General features: G+C 53.5%; 1 protein-coding gene across 2 annotated transcripts in view; it reads right to left on the bottom strand.

Moving 5' to 3' along the window:
* Nucleotides 1-22,840, bottom strand: part of Tpcn1 (two pore segment channel 1) — a 55,501-nt gene that overhangs the window by 12,453 nt on the left and 20,208 nt on the right. For both annotated transcript variants that reach the window (XM_052167489.1, XM_052167490.1), the window contains exons 3-15: nt 15,677-15,804; nt 11,744-11,920; nt 10,317-10,430; nt 9,725-9,855; nt 8,896-8,984; nt 8,275-8,309; nt 7,758-7,816; nt 7,415-7,514; nt 3,710-3,826; nt 3,414-3,538; nt 2,298-2,346; nt 1,916-1,979; nt 1,236-1,280 (exon numbers count right to left, since the gene is read on the bottom strand). In XM_052167489.1, the coding sequence (XP_052023449.1) occupies nt 1,236-1,280; nt 1,916-1,979; nt 2,298-2,346; nt 3,414-3,538; nt 3,710-3,826; nt 7,415-7,514; nt 7,758-7,816; nt 8,275-8,309; nt 8,896-8,984; nt 9,725-9,855; nt 10,317-10,430; nt 11,744-11,920; nt 15,677-15,804 (1,233 nt within the window). The remainder of the gene's footprint in view (nt 1-1,235; nt 1,281-1,915; nt 1,980-2,297; nt 2,347-3,413; nt 3,539-3,709; nt 3,827-7,414; nt 7,515-7,757; nt 7,817-8,274; nt 8,310-8,895; nt 8,985-9,724; nt 9,856-10,316; nt 10,431-11,743; nt 11,921-15,676; nt 15,805-22,840) is intronic.

Below are 22,840 nucleotides of genomic sequence, written 5' to 3'. Positions count from 1 at the left end.
AATAAATAAATTTCTCTCTCTCTCTCTCTCTCTCTCTCTCTCTTTTTTTTTTTTTTTTTTTTTGGTGTTTTGGATTTGGTTTTTTTGAGACAGGGTTTCTCTGTGTAGCACTGGCTGTCCTGGAACTCACTCTGTAGACCAGGCTGGCCTCGAACTCAGAAATCCGCCTGCCTCTGCCTCCCAAGTGCTGGGATTAAAGGCGTGTGCCACCACTGACCGGCAAATAAATCTTTTTTTTTTTTTTTAATAAAAAGAAAATCTACAGAGGAGCTGTGTTTCTATGGGTTTCTGCCTCCTCGCTTCAAATAAGACCTCTGAATCAAATGATCACCTTCACAAATAAGTACTAAGTCAATAATAAACAGAACCCTGGCTGCGTCTGCAGAAAGCCTGGGAGCAGTCAGTCTGCTCCTCAGACCGTGGCCTCTGAACATCATGTCTTCTCAGAAGGAATCAGAGCTCCGCGGCCGGACAGAATCCGCGGAAGCTCAGAGGGTGCTGCCCCAGCCCCTCCTGGCTGTCGAGTGCATGAGACATGCTGGGGCCTTGAACTGTCTGTTACTCTATAATTACCTCTGTGTGACGCTGGGGGAACCGGGGACATGACAGGTGAACACTCTGCCACCAAGTGATATTTCCAGCCGCTGAATTTTTTTTCTTCAGATAAGAGCTTGCTGTTGGGCCAGACTGGCCCTGAATCTGTGACAACCACTCAGCCTCCCGAGTGCTGGGACTACAGTCATGAGCCACCACGCTCAGCTAGGTTCCCCACCCCTCAACTGGCTTAAACGTGGAGAATTTCATGTTCTATGGCTACTATGTCAGACCACACGACTCTGAACTTAAGTACCAAATTATAAGGACTTAGATACGCGGGCAGAGTGAAAACAGACCCACTTCCTTAACTAAACTCGGTGAAGGGCTCGTGTCTGCTGAGGAAGCAATCTGAGACAGGAGGGGCCCTGTCAAAGGACCCAGGCGTGCAACAGAGACACAGAACTGAAGTGAGGGGGTGAAGGAAGGGAGCAGAGGACCAAGAAGTGACTACACGTGTGCGTAAAAAGCGTGGCGATCCAGGCGTGCCTAGATTTGCTGACTTTTTGTTTTGTTTGTTTTTTGAGGAGTACTGGGGACAGAACCCGGTGCTTGGCACCTTCTGATCTCATGTCTCTCTACCTTCAAGAACAAAGGACTCGGGAGGACAGGGGCCCAGAGATGTGGTGGTTTGCACTTACACATGAAATACTGGAAGGCCTTGGAATTCACTAGGATGTTAATCCCTGTTTGAAAAGAAGAAAATGTAAAGGTTAGAGGGTTCCAGGTAGGCCGGGCATGGGCATGTACCTTTAGCCTAGCACTCAGCACTCAGAGGCAGAGGAGAGGCAGGTAGATTTCTGAGTTTGAAACCAGCCTGGTCTACAGAGTGAATTCTAGGACAGCCAGGGCTACACAGAGAAACTCTGTCTCAAAACAAAACAAACCTGGCCTTCAACTAAAAGGTGACTATACCATGAAAAACAGTGGGTATCTGGCTTAACATTCTTTTACTTATTTGTTTGTTTATCTACTTATTTTGGTTTTTTGAGACAGGGTTTCTCTGTATAGCCCTGGCTGTCTTAGAACTCACTCTGCAGACCAGGCTGGTCTCGAACTCAAAAATCCACCTGCCTCTGCCTCCCAAGAACCAGGATTAAAGGCTTGCACCACCACTGCCCATGTTTGTTTATTTTCGAAATGGGGTTTGCTATGTAGCGCAGAATGATCGCAAACTTGCCATCTTCCTGTTGTCTGAGACTCTGCCTTGCTGTGGTTACGGGCGCCTGCCTGGCCCTTGGATTCTGAACTGCTGATCCGGGTCCTTCCCGGTCCTCCCTGAGCTGACTGCTCACTTCCATGCTTGGTCCCCCACACTCACCTTTGAAGATGAGGAAGGCTGTCCGGGGAAGCTCGTCAAACCAATGCTGTCTGTTCTTCTTTGCCTGCAGTGCAGAGGACCCAGAGGAGGTGAGGGCAGGGCGGGGGACCGGAGCCTAGCCCAGTCCTCCACAGGGGCTAGCCTCCTGCTCCTGCTGCTAAACTGGGAGCAGCAGTGACGTTTAGGGATCAGGATGATAAACTGGACAGCTGGGGCTGAGGCCCACGTGTGGACCACATTTGCACTTGGCTGTTCTCTCAGAGAAGCCTTGGGAAGGCTGGGTCGTGGGGGTCTGGATTCCAGTAGCTGGGGCTGAGGTACGCGAGCCACTGAAGGCTGAGCTGCCCTCCTCACTGCTGGGCGTGGATGCAGGGGCACTCACCTTCCACTGCAGAGCAGCAACTTCATAAATATCATAGAAGTCCTTCAGGCTGTCACAAGCAAAGTGAAAGGATGGAAGGTGACGTGGGACACTGATCCTCTGCTCCTCCCACCTGCCCAAGGCTGCCCCTCACAGGAAGATGGACACCCTACGGGACCTAGCCCCGAGCTGATTGCCTCTGTTCTCCGATTGCCTCTGTTCTCCCCGGGCTAGGATGACTCAGTTGGCCCTGACTACCTCTGTCCTGCAGAGGCGGCCCCTGAGGGCAAGAGAGTCCTCTGGGGACTGGCAGAATAAGTCTTGCTCAAAGAGCCTGCTGCCCTCACTTTCAGAGCAGGGGGAACTCCCAGTCCTCCAAGCTCTGGTGCACACATGCATGTGTGCCTGGGGGGGGGGGGGAGTGGGAGGGTGAGGGGTGGACGCTTTCCCTTAGGTCGGGGGACAACTTTCAGGGGCTGATTCTTCCTTCCACCATGTGGGTCCCAGGAATGAAACTCAAGTCATCAGATTTGGCAAAAGTGCTTTCACTGCTGAGCCAACTTGCCTTCATTATTATTATTATTGTTATTATTATTATTATTACTATTATTATTATTTGGTTTTTTGAGACAGAGTTTCTCTGTGTAGCCCTGGCTATCCTGGAACTCACTCTGTAGACCAGGCTGGCCTTGAACTCAGAAATCCGCCTGCCTCTGCCTCCCAAGTGCTGGGATTACAGGCGTGCGCCACCACCACCCAGCGTATTATTGTTGTTGTTAGTAGCAGTAGTGGTAGTAGTAGTATTGGCAAGGTCTGAAATAGTCCAAGCTGGTCTCAAACCCTCTACATAGCTGAGGGCAGCATTAAGTTTCCGATCCTCCTGCCTCAGGCCACAGAGACAGGCAACATCGCACCCAGCCTCAAACATTTCTTTTCAGCCTAGACTGAAAACAGACTATTGTTTGGCTTCTGTGGCTTGTAAGAGATTACCAGGGGACATGACCATGCCAGAGTTGTGGTGTAATCCGCATCTCTCAAAGGCTTCCCCACACCCACCTCCTAATGCCCGGAACCACTTCACCATAGGTTTGGAAAGTCTGGTAGCGCTGCCCTGACATGCCGCTGCCTCGCTCTTACCTGAGCAGAGGTGTGTTGCTCTGATTCAGGGCCTTGAAAGTCAGGAAGTGCTCCCTAGCACTCATCCGGGGCTTGTAGAAGCGCATCAAGCCTTCGAACTGCCGGTAGGAGATGCCGGCCGGCCTCTGTGGGAGAGGGAGGGCAGTCGGTAGAACAGGGGGACGTGGGGACACAGACGGCACCTCCATTTCTCCCATGGGCAATACGACGGCCACAGGGTCACTAGCTCTGCCAAGCCAAAATGGTAGGGGGAGAGAATGAAGTCCCTCTTTGTGACCCTGCCCCCGCGGCCCTACCCGCTGGCTGATGAGCAGACGGTAGGCGTGCTGGATGGCCGTCCGCTTATGCAGCAGCAAAGACTTGAACTTGTGCTTTTCGATGTCGTTGAAGGTGTCAAACACCACGGCCAGGAGCTGTGAAGGACAAGCATGGAGTCCTTGGCTGTCCTGAGGGAGCCTGCAGGATCCAGGGGTCACCCTCTGTCCCCAGGCAGGGGACATAGGAAAGACTTAGGGTGCATGGGCAGACAAGCTCTGTCGTAAGTTTACTCAGCCCTGTGGTTGGACTGTTCTAAGGAGATGAGCTACAGATGAGAATAAAGACAGGGGTATGTTTGGGTACCAAAAACACCCCCGACTTACCAAAAATAATTACACATGCATGCATGTGTGTGTCTGTGTGTGCTGCATGCTACAGTGTGTGGAGGGGGGTCAGAAGACAATTGGGGGGACAGGGTTTGCTTTTCCTACTCAGGCTGTGAGGCTTGTAGAAAAGTACCTTTACCTGCTGAGCTATCCCCCTGGCCCTCTCTCTTAGATTTTGAGATATAGTCTTACTATATAGCCATGGCTAGTCTGGAACTTGATATCCCCCTGCCTCACCTCCCATGTGCCAGGGTTACAGGCATGTGGCACCAAGCCCAAGCCTTCCCAGCTGTTCAGACTCAGTGCCAGCCACATGGAAATTCTCTGATTTTTCCCTCGTTCTACTCATCCGAACATTGGTATCCCAAAGTCCCGCCTCTTTCTAGAAGGGAATGTTGACAGACACAGGCTTTGTCCAATCAGCCTGGCAGCCACCCTTTCTATACAGTTTCCTGTGGCTGTCCCATCATGCCTGTGTGATGGAGTCTCTGTGAAAACAGAGTTTGGGGGTGCTCCAGAGAGCCTCACACAGGGAGGTTCCTGCAGGGGGATGTCTGGAGAGGGCGGGAGGGTGCCCACGCAAACCTCCATCTGTACTCCTCACAATTCCTTTACGGAAAAGCTGTAAACACTTCTCCCTGGTTCTGCGAGTCACTTGAGAAAATGACGGGGAAACCCCGATATGTAGCTAGTGAGCCAGAAGCAAAGGAATTTGTTTTCTGGTGCTTACAGTTGCCTGAAGTTCCGGGGAGTGAGCCCAGGGTTCTTCACAGCCATTTCCTATGCACCTCTGCACTGACTTAACGCCTTGGTGGCTATTAGGGAAATCCTTCAGAACGTATGTACAAATAGAGCGTCGATCCAAAGGCTACAAACACCCTCAGTCAGCACAGGAGGTCCACGGCAGAATTGGCCTTCTCCTTAGTGGTGTTTCCACCAATGTATTTGAAAAGTGCCTTGACTTATGACATGTCTTTGTTCTGTTCAGACAAACTCTCATGGTGGCAGAGTTACTCCCAGAACACGGGGTTTGGGGTAACCTCGATCCGTGTTCCCAGGCCATGGCCACGCATATTTAGTCCCAGAGTAAATGTCACCCACAGAGGTGAGTGACAGTGGACTGCATCACACGGAACTGTATTGAGGACACCAGTCAGTGTCCGCTGTGGCGTTGCTTGCCGGTTGGTGGGGAGGAGACCCTTGCCTTGTGGGGTTTCTCGAGTCTCCAGAGACTATGGTGAGAGTAAAGAAAAAGAGTCTGCTTCTCCTGGTGCCTCTCAGTAGATGACAACTTAAAACCACTTCAGGAGGCAGCTGGTGTGTTACTTTGTGATGTGAGGGAAGGAAGGAAGGAAGGAAGAAAGGAAGGAAGGAAGGAAGGAAGGAAGGAAGGAAGGAAGGAAGGAAGGAAGGAAGGGAGGGAGGGAGGGAGGAAGGAAGGAAGGTAGGAAAGGAGAGAGAGAGGGAGGGAGGGAGGAGGGAAGGAAGGAAGGTAGGAAAGGAGAGAGAGAGGGAGGGAGGAAGGGAGGGAGGGAGGGAGGGAGGAAGGAAGGAAGGAAGAAAGGAAGGAAGGGAGGGAGGGAGGGAAGGAGGGAGGAAGGAAGGAAGAAAGGAAGGGAGGGAGGAAGGAAGGAAGGAAGAAGGGAAGGGAGGGAGGAAGGAAGGAAGGTAGGAAAGAAGAGAGAGAGGGAGGGAGGAAGGGAGGGAGGGAAGGAGGAAGGAAGGAAGGAAGGGAGGAAGGAAGGAAGGTAGGAAAGGAGAGAGAGAGGGAGGGAGGAAGGGAGGGAAGGAGGAAGGGAGGGAGGAGAGAGGGGGAAAGAACTTTCTTTGTTAAGTCTTCAAATTTTCAGATTTCACCAAACCACAGAGAGAGCATTTTCACTTCTTGTCTATCTTTTGATTTTATTAATTCATATGTGTGTGCTTGAGCATGCGTGTACAGATGTGTGTGCAGATGCGTGTGCAGCATGCGTGTGCAGATGTGTGTGCAGATGCGTGTGCAGGAGTCCTTGGAGGTCAGAAGAACTGCTACAAAGGGCAGAGCTGGAGAGGTGACCCAAACCCTCGGAGGAATCCAGAAGATCCTGAGTGGATCCCAGACATTGGACGGTTAGTTTGATTTTGCTTTTGATTGTGACTGTGCCCTGATATTTTTCCCTCTTGAAGGAAGAAAGTACTTTAGTAGAGCCCACAGTTAAGAGACTTTTAATTGTAAAAAGGCTTTGAATTTTAAAAGAGATTGGATGTTTTAAAGGGATTGAAAATTTAATATGTAAAGACAGTGGGACTTTTAAAGTTATTTAGATCTTGGGGATGAATAAGAAAGTAAGGGTTGAGGCTTAATAGTGATGTGTTTGTGTATCAAGTTGACAAGGGGTCAATTGTACTGGCTGGTTGTGTGTGTCAACTTGACACAGGCTGGAGTTATCACAGAGAAAGGAGCTTCAGTTGGGGAAGTGCCTCCATGAGATCCAGCTGTGGGGCATTTTCTCAATTAGTGATCAAGGGGGGAGGACCTCTTGTGGGTGGTGCCATCTCTGGGCCAGTGCTCTTGGGTTCTATAAGAGAGCAAGCTGAGCAAGCCAGGGGAAGCAAGCCAGTAAGTGACATCCCTCCATGGCCTCTGCATCAGCTCCTGCTTCCTGATTGTCACTATGTGCTGGGAATGGAGCCCAGGTCCTCCCCAAGGGCAGTACATTGCTCAGCTGGCAGAGTGTTTGCCCAACATGGACGAGGCCCCAGTTCCATGCCCAGCACCACATAAAGCCAGGTGTGTTGGCCCACCCCTGTAATCTCAAATCCAGCAGGCTTGGGGTGGCCCAGGGGTACAGAGCTTGGCCAGCATCTGAGAGGATTTGGGTTTGATTCACGGCACCACAAAACCCAAAGGCTATGGGACGCCCTGGTCTCTGCTCACTCCGCTGTTGCTGTGGGTCTCGGCCTGGTGTTGGCTATGGCCTGTGCTGTCAGCAAACATTCCTGGTGGCCCTGAGCCCCGGCAAGTGTCTTCACGGCATCAGTGTGAGCAGGAGCTCCGTGCCCCTCACAGGATGCACCCTGCATAGATTTTTTTCTCAAGATTCACGGAGGGGCAGGATGCAGTGCCATTGGATCTGTACACAGTCCTCTCTGCACAGAGCCTGGCTGGTTTCCTTAGGGCAAAATTCTCACCATAGGGTAAGAAAAGATCCAGCACCATCTACAAAGTGGCCACACAGAGCTGGGAAACCCCAGCCATCCTCACAGCATTCTGCAGAGTGCCACACCAGACTGTGGGCCTGGGACGCACCTGCTTGGTGTCCCCACGTCTACGTCCGAGGGGCCCACTACTGCGGTGGAGCCAAGGGAGACACTCACCAGGTTCATGATGAAGTACAGCTCGATGGAGAGGTACACGATGAAGAAGATGCAGGACCAGGGGTTCCGGGAGTAGGAGGGCATCATGACGTCTGGAAAGCTGTGTGCGTGGCGGAGGGGCACCTTAGCCTCTAAGGATGCACCTTGTGAGGGACAGCTGTCTCCCCGCCCCCCCCCCCCCGCACTCCCAGATCACCCCCTTCCCTCCACTCAGCCCTGTGTGCACTGAGACCCAGGGGTCAGGGAATGGGGGTGGGGGTGGGGGGGAGGCGAGGCGAGGCGAGAAACATCTCTGGGCTGGAGCTGGGACATAGGTCAGTGGTGGGAGTGACCCCAGACTTACTTGGCTGTGGTCAGGAGAACGAACAGGTTGACGATGCTGTTCTCCAGGGTGTTGAAGTACTGCAAGGGAAGGGTTGGGGGGTGTTGTCAGGTCTGGACAGTCTCCTCCGGAGTGCCTCTCCCCCTTCCGCCTCAGAATGCAAGGGCAGAGGTATGGTGCACACGGGAGCCTGTGCTTTCTGAGCCTGCGCTGATGGAAGGAGCAGGCTACCAGCTAAGGGAATGAGGGAGCTTCCCGGGTGTCACGTGTCACGTGTCCCTGTGAGGAGCTCCCCTCCTCCACTGTGCTGAAATGCCCCAACTTTCCAAACCTGATCCTGGAAGCTCCGCCCACCCACCCCACCCACCTGTAAGAACAGAGAGGGGGGTGTCCCCTCGGCTCTCAGGGAAAGTTGTGGCTCAGGTCTGAGGGTTGGGGGACTCTTGGGAACCAGAAACCAGGCAGGGAGCCCTTCCTAACATGGCCAGGGTCCTCCCGGCTACCCCGTCTGACAAGGGACCAAGAATGCATTACTTACAGGGTCGGAAGGGTTCGTGGAGAATAAGTAGAAACCTAGAATGTGGGAGAAAAACAGACCAAGACTGGAGTTAGAGCAGAGTTGGGGGGAGGGGAGGGAGGGTTCGGTGAGGACTACAGGGCTCTGGGGAACACACAAGCCAGCAAATGGGGGTCATGCCCCTGTGTGCAAGCCTGCTGACACCTAGGAACTAGGCTTTCTCAGTTCTATTCTTTAAAAAGGGCTGGAAATCTGTTTATTATTATTATTATTATTATTATCATTATTATTGTGTAAGATTGAATTGTAGGCTGACAGTTCGAGGTTTTCAACCTAAACAGATCCCATCCGTGGGCTGGATCATATATGCAGGCTGCTCATAGTTAGCTCTGCACTATGAGCACACGGCAGCCAATCATGCAAAAGGCAAGCCAGGCCTTGGGCAGGGATGTTACGCCTCCCTTCCTCAGGAGACTGAGGCAAGACATTCGAGGGTTCTAAGCCAGCCCGGGCTACACAGCGAGACCCAGCTGCGCCGGCCCCTCTACCACGTGGGGATGTAGTGAGAAGCGCCAGATAGCAGCCTTCTCAGCCTATGGGGCCTGAGACTGAAGACCGGCCGGCAGGATCCGGGGCGCTCACCAAGGATGGCGAAGATAATCATGAAGAAGAGCAGCAACAGGAGGATGTCCATGAAGGGCGGCAGTGACTGGAAGATCTGCCGCAGGTTGCTGGGGAAGAAGATGGTCAGCTGAGGGGAGGAGGCGGGGTGGGAGGGCTGAGGTGGAGGGATGCGCTAGTGGAGATGCGTCTGGTATACATGACCTACTGACCCAGAAGGGCACCATGCTTAGCTCAGTCCTAATGTACCCGAGCCGAGGCCTCCACTCAGCAGGTTAGGGGGACAACAACAGTGTGTGTGTGTGTGTGTGTGTGTGTACGTGTGTGTGTGTGTGTACACGTGTGCATGTGTGTACATGTGTGCGTGTGTGTACATGTGTGTGTGTGCACGTGTGCATGTGTGTACATGTGTGTGTACGTGTGTGTGTGTGTGTGTGTGTGTGTGTGTGTGTGCTCTAGCTCAGTCACCTCCACCAGGTGACGGTCCCTTAAGAGGGAAGGCATGGCAGAAGGCTACATCACCTTCGGGTCCAAGGTCATTATCCACAGGAAGTGGGGGACATGCACACACGCATACTAAGCCACACACCCCAGGATAGTTGTTTCTAGCTTTGGACATAAAGGGTCAATTCCCTGTCATCAGCACGTCCCTGGCCAAGTAACCAGATGAAGTCTCCAAGGCTGGGTTTAATTCTGGGTCGGGTCGGCTCTTGAGTTCAGGGCTCTGAACTGGGTGGGAGGAGCCTGCAGGACAGGGCTGAGAAGTCTGCCTGACTCTACAGTTGCAGGGCTGGAGAGGTGACACACCCAGACAGGGGAGGGCCCTGCCTACCCAGTGCCCGGGCCTTACCGCCGCACACCGCCACAGTACCGACAGTCCACCAGGAAAATGCAGCGCAGTGCCCGGGTCACCCGCATGTGGGACGTCTGCCGCACCAGCACCACAATGGCCTCGATGAACTGCACCATGAGGACAGACGTCTGGGGATGACAGGTCAGGACACGCTTAGCTCCCTGACCCAGCCTCCATCGTACTGAGCAGACACCGATGAGCACAGGGACCAGCAGGGCTCCTTCCATTTCTGCCTCTCTCAACAACATCAGTGAGCCCTCCTGCGGCCGGTACAGATGTGGCCTGAGATGAAGCTGTGTGTGTGTGCGCGCGTGCGGGTCCTCTCGACAGTGAAACACCACCCTGGGTGCCCACTGATGTTCTCCCGACAACCTCACAGCACCAGGAAGGCCTTCAGGACTCAGCTCTTTCCAGCCCTGCTCATTTGGGGATGCCAGGGCATTTGCCCCCACATAACCCTATAGGTTCCTGGCATATGCAAATCACCTCACCTGGCCACACTCCGGAGCATACACTGGGGCCTGGGGATTTTAAATGGAGCCGTAGACGCTGATGTGACAGGGCCCAGAAGGAAGATAAGCTACATTACCTTAACCATGGTGCGCTTGTGCCGGATGAAGGTGTGCAAGCCCAGCCACCGCAATTTCATGCAGAGTTCAAATACCACCACCATGAGGGCGAAGAGCTCCAGGGTAGCATGGACCTGCAGCCACAGAGTGAAAAGCGTCTTCAAGGAGGCCACCCATGGAACACACACACACACACACACACCACAAATACCAGAGAGAGAGAGAGAGAGAGAGAGAGAGAGAGATAGAGAGAGAGAGAGAGACATCTACTAAACCTCAAGATGCCAGACAAGGCTTGGAGACAGAGCTTTTCCCAGACAGCTAAGAATAAACCTGACATTCAAGAGATGGAAATGCAGACCCACATTGTATACAGTTAGGAAGGAAGGAGTCTAAGACTCTAAAAGGAACATAAAAGTCTTGTTCTGGGGAAAACTGTGCGGTACTTATAGAAGAAAATCCACAAAAGGCATTCGGGAAACAAAAACAGGGATTAAAAACAAAAAGAAGGCGAAAGACACCAAAGATAACTAACTACTTCTAAGTCGGCTGCGAGGGCTGGGGAGATGACTCAGTGGGTAAAGACACCTGCACTCCATCCCCTGAACCCATATACAGACAGAAGAGAACCCACTCCACACTTGTCCTCTGACCCGGTACATGTGCTGTGGCATGAGTACTGGTATACAACACACACACACACACACACACACACACACACACGTATACACACATGCATACACACAGATATTCACATGTACACACATATTCACACACACAAACACTCACACATACTCACACAGACATACAGACACTCACACAGATATACACAGACACACAGAAACACAAACATATAAACACAGACATGCACACAGATACACAGATGCACACACATACACACAGATGCTCACAGACACACAGACATAGACACACACACACACATAACCACATAGACATGCAGACAATCAGACACTCACAAATACACTCACACACTCACACATGTACATGCGGATACACACATATTCACACACATACAGACACAGACACTCACACACACACACACATACACACACACACACACACACACACGCTAATAACTAATTTCTTTGAAAAAGAAGGACATATGAACAGCCAACTCTCTACTGGTGCTTCCCCAAAGGATGGCAGGATAATGGCCCCAGGAAGACCCACAGTGGGGCTTCATTCACACCCATGTGGGCCATGGCCCTCCCAGGCCTGACCACAGGGTAGCCCAGTGTGACAGGTCTCTGAGTGAACTCTGCAAGGCCCCAGCCTGTCCACAGTGTCACTGGGAAACCGAGGCGCACCCCTTCCAGCTGGGAGCAGGGAGCAGTTGCACCTCTTCTCTATATTTCCAGAACGTTCCGCGCTAGGTCCCCTGAAATCACTGACAAGGCGTCATGCCTCCCTTTCCCAGGGCACTCACGTAAGTGTGCAGCTGGAGCACGGGGACAGCAGGTGACTCGCAGAGTGACAGCAGCAGCAGGAGCAGGGCCGTGAGCAGCTCCATCATGTAGAAGAAGTGGTTGTGAACAAAGAGGTAGGCGGCCAGCGCCCTGGCATCCTTGGGGTGGGTGAAGAACTTGTCGTTGTTCTGGCCTTCCTACAGAGACAGGAGAGCGTGAGCGGGCGAGCACAGAGGTGCCTGAGGGGGGGTGGTAGGGCAGAAAGAGGGGCAGGTCGCAGAGGGTGACACATGGTTCAGGCCGTAGACAGGTTAGCCCCACCTTTGCTGCTTAAATCTGCCAAGCCAGGAGGTCTCTGGAGCTCGGAAAAGTGTCTGATCCTTACAGGGGACGACCACTTAGGCTTGAAGTAAAAAGTCTACGCAAAGGCTAAACTATCGGTCTGGGCCAGGCTTTCTCAGCCTTCTCTGTGGGCAAGGTAAAGTTCCTTGCCTTCCTCCACAATGGTGAACAGGACAAGGCTGGAGCTTCCCAGAGACTGAAGATGGGGAACTGATGCCAGAAGTCTGACGGCCAGCACACCAAACAGTGGCCAAGGGACGGGCCACTGAGTGATGGTATCGTGTAGAAGGACCAGTGAGACTCCTATAGTGCACAGCCCCGCCCAGCGGCTATGCCCAGTGAGACTCCTATAGTGCACATCCCTGCCCAGCGGCTATGCCCACAGAGACTCCTATAGTGCACAGCCCCGCCCAGCGGCTATGCCCACTGAGACTCCTATAGTGCACAGCCCCGCCCAGCGGCTATGCCCACAGAGACTCCTATAGTGCACAGCCCCGCCCAGCGGCTATGCCCAGTGAGACTCCTATAGTGCACATCCCCGCCCAGCGGCTATGCCCACTGAGACTCCTATAGTGTACAGCCCCACCCAGCGGCTATGCCCAGTGAGACTCCTATAGTGCACAGCCCCGCCCAGCGGCTATGCCCAGTGAGACTCCTATAGTGCACAGCCCTGCCCAGCGGCTATGCCCACAGAGACTCCTATAGTGCACAGCCCCGCCCAGCGGCTATGCCCACTGAGACTCCTATAGTGCACAGCCCCGCCCAGCGGCTATGCCCACAGAGACTCCTATAGTGCACAGCCCCGCCCAGCGGCTATGCCCAGTGAGACTCCTATAGTGCACATTCCCGCCCAGCGGCTATGCCCACTGAGACTCCTATAGTGTACAGCCCCGCCCAGCGGCTATGCCCAGTGAGACTCCTATAGTGCACAGCCCCGCCCAGTGGCTATGCCCAGTGAGACTCCTATAGTGCACAGCCCCGCCCAGCGGCTATGCCCACTGAGACTCCTATAGTGCACAGCCCCGCCCAGCGGCTATGCCCAGTGAGACTCTTATAGTGCACATCCCTGCCCAGCGGCTATGCCCACTGAGACTCCTATAGTGCACAGCCCCGCCCAGCGGCTATGCTCACTGAGACTCCTATAGTGCACATCCCTGCCCAGCAGCTATGCCCAGTGAGACTCCTATAGTGCACAGCCCCGCCCAGCGGCTATGCCCAGTGAGACTCCTATAGTGCACAGCCCCGCCCAGCGGCTATGCCCAGTGAGACTCCTATAGTGCACAGCCCCGCCCAGCGGCTATGCCCACTGAGACTCCTATAGCGCACAGCCCCGCCCAGCGGCTATGCCCACTGAGACTCCTATAGCGCACAGCCCCGCCCAGCGGCTATGCCCACTGAGACTCCTATAGCGTACAGCCCCGCCCAGCGGCTATGCCCAGTGAGACTCCTATAGTGCACAGCCCCGCCCAGCGGCTATGCCCAGTGAGACTCCTATAGTGCACAGCCCCGCCCAGCGGCTATGCCCAGTGAGACTCCTATAGTGCACAGCCCCGCCCAGCGGCTATGCCCACTGAGACTCCTATAGTGCACAGCCCTGCCCAGCGGCTATGCCCAGTGAGACTCCTATAGTGTACAGCCCCGCCCAGCGGCTATGCCCAGTGAGACTCCTATAGTGTACAGCCCCGCCCAGTAGAGCCTCTGTTGTACTTTGTGTACACGTAGCTCCTTGCTTAGGGTTTTGTTTTTGTAATGTGGCAGACTGCAGCACCCCAATTTGTACAGACTCCAGGACGCCCCTCAGTATCCTTTGATGCACAGGACAGCCCCCCAGGAGGAACAATGCACCGCAAATGTCACAGAACTGAGGCTGGCACCTCACTCACCCACACCTCGGTAGCTCAGAGTCCCAGAGAAAATGGCTGCGGCAGATACCCACATCTGGGAATGCCGTGGTGAGAGCAATCACGCCGGGGGACCACCCTGCCTTCCCCACGACCCTCTTCCCCTTCCCAGGAGGCTATGGCCATAGCTGATGGGAGACACAGTCACTTCTCTAAAGCCACAGGCTGCTGCACTTGTCGGTGTCTGAAGACAAACCGCAGGCCAGATGGAGGAAGCAGAGGCAGGTCGTGACCAGGGGAGGCCGCAGAAGAGCCCTGTGGTCTGAGCAGGGTGGGGTCTCCCACCATGTCAGGGGCCCAGAAGGCCCAAAAGCTTCTGTTTTAAATTACTTAAACAATACAATTCTTGTGCAATTTTTCCAACCAACAGCTAGGGAAGAAGGTGTGACGAGAGACAGCCTGATAGGAGGTTCAGTTCCCCAACTCCAGGATCCTTAACCACACAGGGGATGGCCAGTAGGGGACATTTGTCTCTACCAGCAGAGAGGGGCTGAGTATCCACATCGTAATATCTAAATCAGCTCCCAAAGAGAGCTCTGGGTTGGGCTGGAGAGATGGCTCAGCAGTTAGGAGAACTGTCTGCTCTTCCGGAGGTCCTGAGTTCAAATACCGGCTCACAACCATCTATAATGAGATCAGACGCCCTCTTCTGGTGTCTGAAGACAGCTACAGTGTACTTACATATAAATAAATCTTTGAGAGAGAGAGAGAGAGAGAGAGAGAGAGAGAGAGAGAGAGAGAGAGAGAGAGAGCTCTGGGTTTGTATACAGACTGTGCACCCCAGACCTCTGCTCTCTGGGGTTCTCCAGGGCACCAGAATCTCTACACTCACGGTTCCCCAGGGTGAGAAAGTTAATAGGTAAATCTCTGAGCAGAGGAAGCCACTGGCAGCAGTGCCCTTGATGACCCAGGGCCTGCATCCCAGATATAGCTAAACAGGGCCTTCCCCAGAATGGCTGCAGGAGGCGCACACTTGAAATCCCAGCACTCCCGAAGCAGAGGCTAGCAGGGCTCTGTGAGATTGAGGCTAACCAGGTCTACATAAGAAATTTCAGGGCAGCTAGGGCTACACAGCAAGAGCAAGTCCCTTAAACAAAAGGGAGAAATTATGTTGCCTGAGACTATCTGAATTTTTGTTAACAAACATGTAATAGTTTTAAAGAAAAGTATTACTTAAAAAAAAAAATTCCCTAAACACTTCCAGCCATGGTGGCACATGTTTTTGATCCCAACACTCAGGAGGCAGAGGCAGGAGAATCCCTGTGAGTTCCAGAGTGCATAAAGTGACCCTTTCTCAAAAAACAAAAACAAAACCCTCCCCCAACAACAAACATGCCCACTGCATGAACAATCCTTTGCTACAGTACAAGGCAGACACAGTTCCCTAAGGACTGACTGGGGCTGTGTGTGTGGTCCTGGAAGACAGAAGGGACAGACTGGGGACCCAGGGCACAAATGGGGCTCAGAGGAGGACCCGGCACACAAGCTCCTAGGGCACAACCAGATGAGCTCCCCCACCTCATTCTCCACTCCCCCACCCCCCACCTCCACTTCTAGTCTAGAGCAGGGACAACTATGCAGACCAGAGCCACACTTCTGAGCTCTGAGCTTCTGAGCTCTTGAGCTGAGCACACCCCTCCCCCTCAGTCCAGCCTCCAGTGCCCACCCCCCCACCTCCCCACCCCCGGGCACCGACCCAGACACACCCACCTGGAGGTAGATAGCCGCCTCTTGATAATTCATCTCCCAGTTGTGTCCGGTGGGACTGGAGGGGGAACCGTCGGCTCCGGAGACCAGACTGGGAACCTGGGAGTTGTGGACGCTGTGGCTGCCCCCATCTGTGTTAGAAGAGGGGAGAAACTCAGAAACTGTGGTGGTTTGAAGAGGAATGACCCCCATAGACTCGTGTGTTTGAATCCTTGGTTCAGGGAGGGGTACTGTAGGAGGTGTGGCCTTGTTGGTGGAAGCGTGTCACTGTGGGGGCGGGCTTTGAGGTCTCCTAAGATCAAGCTACGCCCAGTGTGGCACAGTCTCCTGCTGCCAGTGGGTGGTCCGTCTGTCAGTGTGCCAACCTGTACTGCTACCGACAAGCATCAGGGTGGCCGGTCAAAAATACTTTCTTTTAAATAAGAAAAGAAAAAAAAAATGTGCCAGCAAGTTGGCTCAACAGATAAAGGCACTCTTCACCAAGCCGCATGACCTGAGTTCACTCCCAGGACTCCCATGGTGGGAGGAGGGGCGTGTAGACACGGCAACTCCTCCAATAAACAAATGCATGTAATTCTCTTAAAAAAGAAAAAGAAGCACAAAAGAGCAGAGGGAGTGGGGGAGGGAAAGGCTGAACCCACACATGTCTATACATATTCAGAAAAAGAAACACAGGAAGGAAAACAAGAAAGAATCCGCCTATCTGGGAGGACTGAGGACGGTCAGAAGGGAGGGCTCGCTGCACAGACTTTTAACTTTTGGAAGCTTGTGGAGATCCGGCTGAGTCAGACATCTAACCGCAGTGACTCCTCTCCTCCCCCGCGGGGGGTGGGGGGGGCGGTGCACGGACAGGACCATCTGTTGCTTTCCTGCCCCCAGCCCTGCTCACCTCTCCTAGAACCCGTGCCTGCTTTGTTCTGGCGCAGTGCCCTCTCCCACCCCCAGCCACAGAGTTTGGATTGGACAGAGGCGGCCCTGGCTCGCAGGCAGCTAGCTGACCAGGGCTTGCCAGCAGAGCCTGGGGACCGTGGTGAGCACTGGAGCCAGCCAACTGGAGCTGAGTCTGGCACCTGTCCTGGGTCAGCCGGGAAGGAGGAGCTCTTTCTGTGCTCCCGCGGCCTCGGGAGAAAGGGTCAACCGGACCCTTTGACTTCCAAAGCTTGTCAGCCTGGCTTGTCACAATCCTCGGTCTCCCGGATGCCCTCAGTGAATGTGAACAAGGGGCAGTGAGTCCCGCGCATGCGCGCGCGGTTAATTTACTGAGAAGAAATTATTCTATGACAAGCAGATTCCCTGAGACCCACAGCAAATGAGGTTACCATAGGAGGAACCCAATGTTTGGGCGCTGTTACCTGCACAGCTGGTGGGAAGCAGTTGTGTGGTGCACACACAACACAGGCTAGAACAAAAGAGGCTGGGGCTGCTGGGGTCCCCAGGTCCCAAGATCTCTCTAATCTGGAAATGCAGGCCAGGGTCACTGGGTACAGCCATCCACAAGGCTCTCCCCACAAATTTATAAAACCACAGGGAAGGGACCGTTGACACTGAAACATACACGTTTTAAAGTGCACGGCTTGACAATTGTGTTTTTGGAGACATGGGGAGTGGAACCCAGGACCCTGTGGACACTCTATTGCTGAGCTACACCCTCAGCCCAACCGCATGTTTTACGTCCATGCATACTTGTGAAAGCAGCAGCTACACCAAGAAGTTAAACAAGGGGGTGAGGGGCTGTGTAACACAGGCCTGGTGTAGCGGCTTTGTGTGAGGCAGGAGGACTGCAAATTGAAAGCCTGTCTGGGTTACAGAGTTCAAGTCCAGCCCAGACTTGAAATCTCTGCCTCAGAATAAAATATAGGAGTCACTGGAGAGAGGGCCAGCGGGTTAGAGGAAGGCTCTTGCTACCAGGCCTGATGACCTGAGTTTGACCCCCAGGACCCACCACGGATGAAGTAGAGAACTGATCCCTGCCTTGGCCTCTAACTTCCACAGGTGCACGATGTACAAACGGACATGGTAAATAAACACACGTATTAGGAGTTTGAAAATAAGCCAGGTCTGATGGCACATGCTTTTGGTCACAGCACTTAAGTGGTGGGGGTAGGTGAATCCCTTTAAGGTCAAGGCTAGCCTGGTCTATATAGCAAGGTCAGATCAGCTGGGGCTATAACAAGACTCTTGTCTCAGATAGATAGATAGATAGATAGATAGATAGATAGATAGATAGATAATAGATGGATGGATGATGAATGGATGGATGGATGGACAGATAGATAGGTATGCACACACACACACACACACACACACACACGGGCACGCATGCACGCACTCGCGCGCGCGCACACACACACACACACACACATCAAAAGGCCAGAAGCACAGCTCAGCAAGCAAGCACAACCTTAGTGTGTACGAGGCCCAGAGTCAATCCCCAGCACCATAAAAACTAAACTAAAACGATGAACAAAATAAAGCCAAGCGGAGGCGGCAGTGCACACCTTTAATCCCAGCACTCAGGAGACAGAAGCAGGCAGATCTTTGAATTCAAGGCCAGCCTGGTCTACAAAGTGAGTTCCAGGAGAGCCTGGGCTACATAGAGAAACCCTATCTTGAAAGACCAAAAATACATTAAAAAAAAAAATAAATCTAAATAAAAGAGTGAAAGAACCACGGCTTCCTCTGCCTCCCGTCCGGCCGCAGAGAATCACTTAGCCGTCACCCTGTCTGATGCCCCTGCACGCCTTACGGCATTCTGTAAGAGGACGGACTGTCCAGTCTGCGCATCTGCCTGCCTCGTCCCCTCAGTCTATGCAATCTGAAATGCATTCTCGTTGTGTGGAGAGTCTGTCAGTTCTGGGTTACTGAGTATACTCCATTCTGTCCTGTGTGAGTATCCGGTGTCTGCCCTGACTTCTGGTGATACTGCCGGGGGCAGCCGCTGAGGGCCAGGCTGTGGAGCAATCTCATTCGTGGGTGTAAATAAACACCTAGAGGTCAGGTGACCAACTAACCTGAAGCCCAAACTAGGCCAGGCACAGTGGCTGGCCTAATGCACTCAATCCCAGCGTTTTGGGGACTGGCACAGGAAGATCCTAGCAAGCTTGGGTTATAGTGAGACCCTGCCTCCAAAGGAAGAAGAAAAATGCACCAAACAAATTCCTAATAACAATCATTCTCCACTCCTTCCGGCCACCTAAGCCTTGGCCATCCTCAGCTTCATAAAACCAACAAAAATAAAACAAAACACCAACAAACCAGCCAACAAAAGCAGGCAGGCAGATGCGGGTGGTCCGAGAAACAACTCCGCACTCCGGCACTGCCCTGAGGGCTGACCAGCTCTAGGACTGTGCCCAACATCACTGCCCAGCTGCTCGGCTCTGAGATAACAGTAACACTGTTAGCACACATGGACCACAGCCCACCAGCCGCTCTAGCCTGCACTAAAATGACAAACACCTACAGGGCCTGGCTTGTGCACCAGATACAGAGTGGCTTCTTCGTCGCGAGGGAGAGAGCGAGTCTTTCTGCACTTCTGCAGCTGGCACTGAGTCCAGATGTGAGTAACGTTGTCTGGACTCAGTGGATGGGTGATTGGGGCTCTTGGGATGTGCCTGGGGGATTCGGGATGGCAGAGGAGCACGGCCCCTCTGAGGAGGCAGGCTGGGGGAGGGGTGCTAAGAGTGTACTGTCCTCGGCCTGTAACTGCACAGGCAACAGCTGAATCAACACAGGCCGAGGGGGCCTCAGGAAGTTGACAGGCCCCGCCCCCGGGATCAAAAAGATTCCACACAGATTCCTGCTTCAAACCCTTCCTTGTCTGACCACTGCCAACAAGCACCAAATACTGTATAAAATAGGTACACGTGTCAGTTTAATTGTCTTTGTGTGTGTGTGTGTGTATGTGTGTGTGTGTGCGTGTGTGTTTATCGTTTTTTCCAGACAGGGTCTTTCTGTGTGGCCTTAGCTGTTCTTGAACTCACTCTGTATAGCCCAGGCTGTTAATTGTCTTTTTAATCTTCTCACAGGCTCTTCTGCTTGCCACAGCTGGAGCCATCTCACCCCTGGACCAACCCAGACACTCCCTTGGGCTTGTTCTTACAACATCCTGCCCCAAGACCTTTTCTACACCAGAGAAATCTGGAATGTGCATGCGTGCCTGCATATGTGTGTGTGTGTGTGTGTATGTGTGTGCATATGTGTGTTTGTGTATGTGTGTGTTTGTGTATGTGTGTGTATATGTGTGTGTGTGTTAACTTCCCAGTTCCACATAACCACCTAAAGAAAACCACAGCAGGACCGGCCGGGGAGACAGCTCAGCTGAGAAGGTGCTTGCAGCATAAACATGAAGCCCCCCACCCGGAACTGCATGTGGTGAGCTATAACAGCAGCACTGAGACTGAGACGGGGAGTCAGGTGGGTCCTGGGGGCTCGCTGGCCAGCCAGTCTAGCTGAAAATGTAAGCTCTGGGTTCAACAAGAGACTCAATGTCTCAAATAGGACACTGGAATCTAACCTCTAGCCTCCATACACGTATGGAGCATGTATACCCACCCCCACATGCCCAGCACAACACACACACACACACACACACACACACACACACACACACACACCTAAGTCAGCTGGTATTAGTCTTCTGCTTCAGAAATAGAGTGTCTGCCTCCCTGGGAAACTGTGAGCATTTACTCTCAACACACAGTCCAGTTGAAAAGGCCCTCCTTCCCATCTTCTGATCCCTTCACGTTTTCTTCTCCATCACCATCTTGGCCCCTCGTTATTCTGGAACTTTCTGCCCAGGGGACCTTTAAGCAGTCAGCTTTCTCAGGTCTTTCAACTTCCCGCCCTCACATTGTCTCAGGAGAGGCTGCCCTTGGCTCCGCTGTGAACTCCCGTGACCATCTGTCTGTCTCTGACCTCTGACCCCTACATGGTCCCGGAATGCTCAGAACCTGGCATGTTTGCCTGTTCCCCTGGCCAGATGTCAGCTCCGTAGGGACACGGGCCTTTGTTATGGTCTCTATGGTGTCTTCAAAGCATAGAACGTGTGTGTGTGCGTGAGTGTGTGTGTGTGCGTGTGTGTGAGCCCAGTGTGTAAAGAGTCAACAAATCTATCAGGACTGATGTGAATTGGAGGATCTCGCCTGAAGATCACACACGCCTACAGAGCACTGAACAACAGGTGGCGAGGAGCAGAGGGCCCGGGGCTGGGTGCAGGACCCGGCAGCATTTACCCAGAGCGCACCAGGCAGCACTCGGGGGTGTTAATGGGCATGCCATGGTCCTCTGTACTCTTTTAAAGGTGGAGGGGGGGGATCTATACAAAGGGGAACCAGGACAGACCTTTCAGAAAGCACAGAAAGGGAAAACAATGTCCGGGCAAGGGATCTGAGCTCCCCCTCCCACGCCTGTGCCTCCAAGCATGTAACCCTTCGCTGTAGAAGACGCAACACAAACCCTGGCAAGGCCTGGGACTTGTTAGTGGCTCTCACGTGGGGACAGGCCTGAAAGGCTCTGGGTAACCAGGGTCACTGAAGGGCTTTTCAAGGAAGCCACAGGTGACTCTGCAAACCCTCCTTCAGTCATGCAGGTGGCTGGCTAGGATATTGAGGGATTACAGAAAGGTCATAAGTGGTGGGCAGGGAGCCATCAGCCCTCCCAGCCCTTTCATGTGGAGGTTTTGGTGGCTTTGGGTCCAAAGCCTCTTGCAGTCTAAGCTGCAACCCCCTGCCCGAGCCTGCGTGTCTGCCTAGCTCTGAGGCTGGAGTCGCTCCAGCTCTTAAGGGCCTATTGTGTGAGCTGTGCTCAGGGGCTTGGCAGGGTGCCACAGGAAAGGACAATTAAGAACCCCATGGAAGGGCAGAAGGTGGACTGTGTGGCGGGCAAATTCGGGCAAATTCAGGTGGGGAACTGCTCCCGGGGCCTGGCTCCCATGAACACAGGCCAGTTTGGAAGTAAACGGAGACTGCCCTGTGGCTCCTCTGTAAGTCACCACAGTGCATGATCTATATCCCCTGTCCCACTGAGGATGGACTCCCTGAATCTGCTACAGAATCCCTGGCTGCAGTCCCAGCCCCAGTGACCACTGGCACAAACCTACCCTGGTAACAGGACCTGCCCAGCCTCCTCCTGAAGAGCCTCCCATGAGAAATAGATGATGGGTCTTCAGGTAAAAGAGGCTACCCTGGTGTAGCCTCTCATCATGGACTACTGTGACAGGCCCTCTCCAACTTAGCCCGTTAAAGACCCCATCAGCCCCTGGGAGTTTGGCAGGTCACCGTTTCAGGCGACCTGTGCGGCCAGGAGGCAAGACATACCACAAGCACCACGATGGAGAGGTCAGAATGACATCATCAGGGAATGGTCCTGGAGTTAGCCTTCCCCAGCCTCCTCAGGACAACCGCTGCCCTGGGCCTTTGAATTTCCACTTGTCTGGGAGGCAGCTAGAAATTCGCCCGGATGCAGGGACCGGCCTGCGTGGGCAGTGGAAGCACAGATTCCCTGGCTCTGGCACGCACAGTTTGGAACAAACCAGAGAAGGTGGCTGGGTGGATGGGTGGGGGCACTCAGCCAACAGGAAGTTGACCCCCTGAGCCTGGGGAAAAGTTCCCTAGAAGTACACAGTGTGTTCAGCACTGTCAGTGCCCCGGGCAGTACTCTTGGAAATCGAGCTGAGTGGACAGACATGAAAACCTTGACCACTAAAGGTCTATGTGGTCCCTGCCCCGGAATTCCATCCCTAAGCCCTGGCCATGGGCCCAGAGACATGAGACGTTACTGGAGGACAGAGAGAGGGACTAGAAAGCAATAGGCCAGAACACAACCACCGCCTCCAACCCCGAGTCTCAGACAGCCCAGGATGACCTGCGTGCACAGATGGCCATGCCGCCTCTACGCTGATGTAACGGGCCCAGGCGCTCCCTGCAAACAGCTGGCTGCTTCGCATGCAGCCTCTGAAATGGCCCTGCGGGGAATCCGAGGATTCCGCTCGCTGGAGCACAGCAAGAAGCAGCATCCTGGCGCTGTGGATAAATAGAAATGGCTTCCATATGCCAGCTATAAAGCAGGGGAGGAGAGGCGAGGGAGGGGGGAAGACCAGAGGGAGTGGGTGGGCAGGAGAGGGGCTGCTCTGCCTCCACACATCCAGCAGGCAGGCCAGCCCCGGTTGGC

This window comes from Apodemus sylvaticus, chromosome 22, assembly GCF_947179515.1.
Source record: "Apodemus sylvaticus chromosome 22, mApoSyl1.1, whole genome shotgun sequence".
Taxonomy (NCBI): domain Eukaryota; kingdom Metazoa; phylum Chordata; class Mammalia; order Rodentia; family Muridae; genus Apodemus; species Apodemus sylvaticus.
Note: the sequence above shows the minus strand (reverse complement) of the source record. Positions and strands in the feature narration are given on the sequence as shown.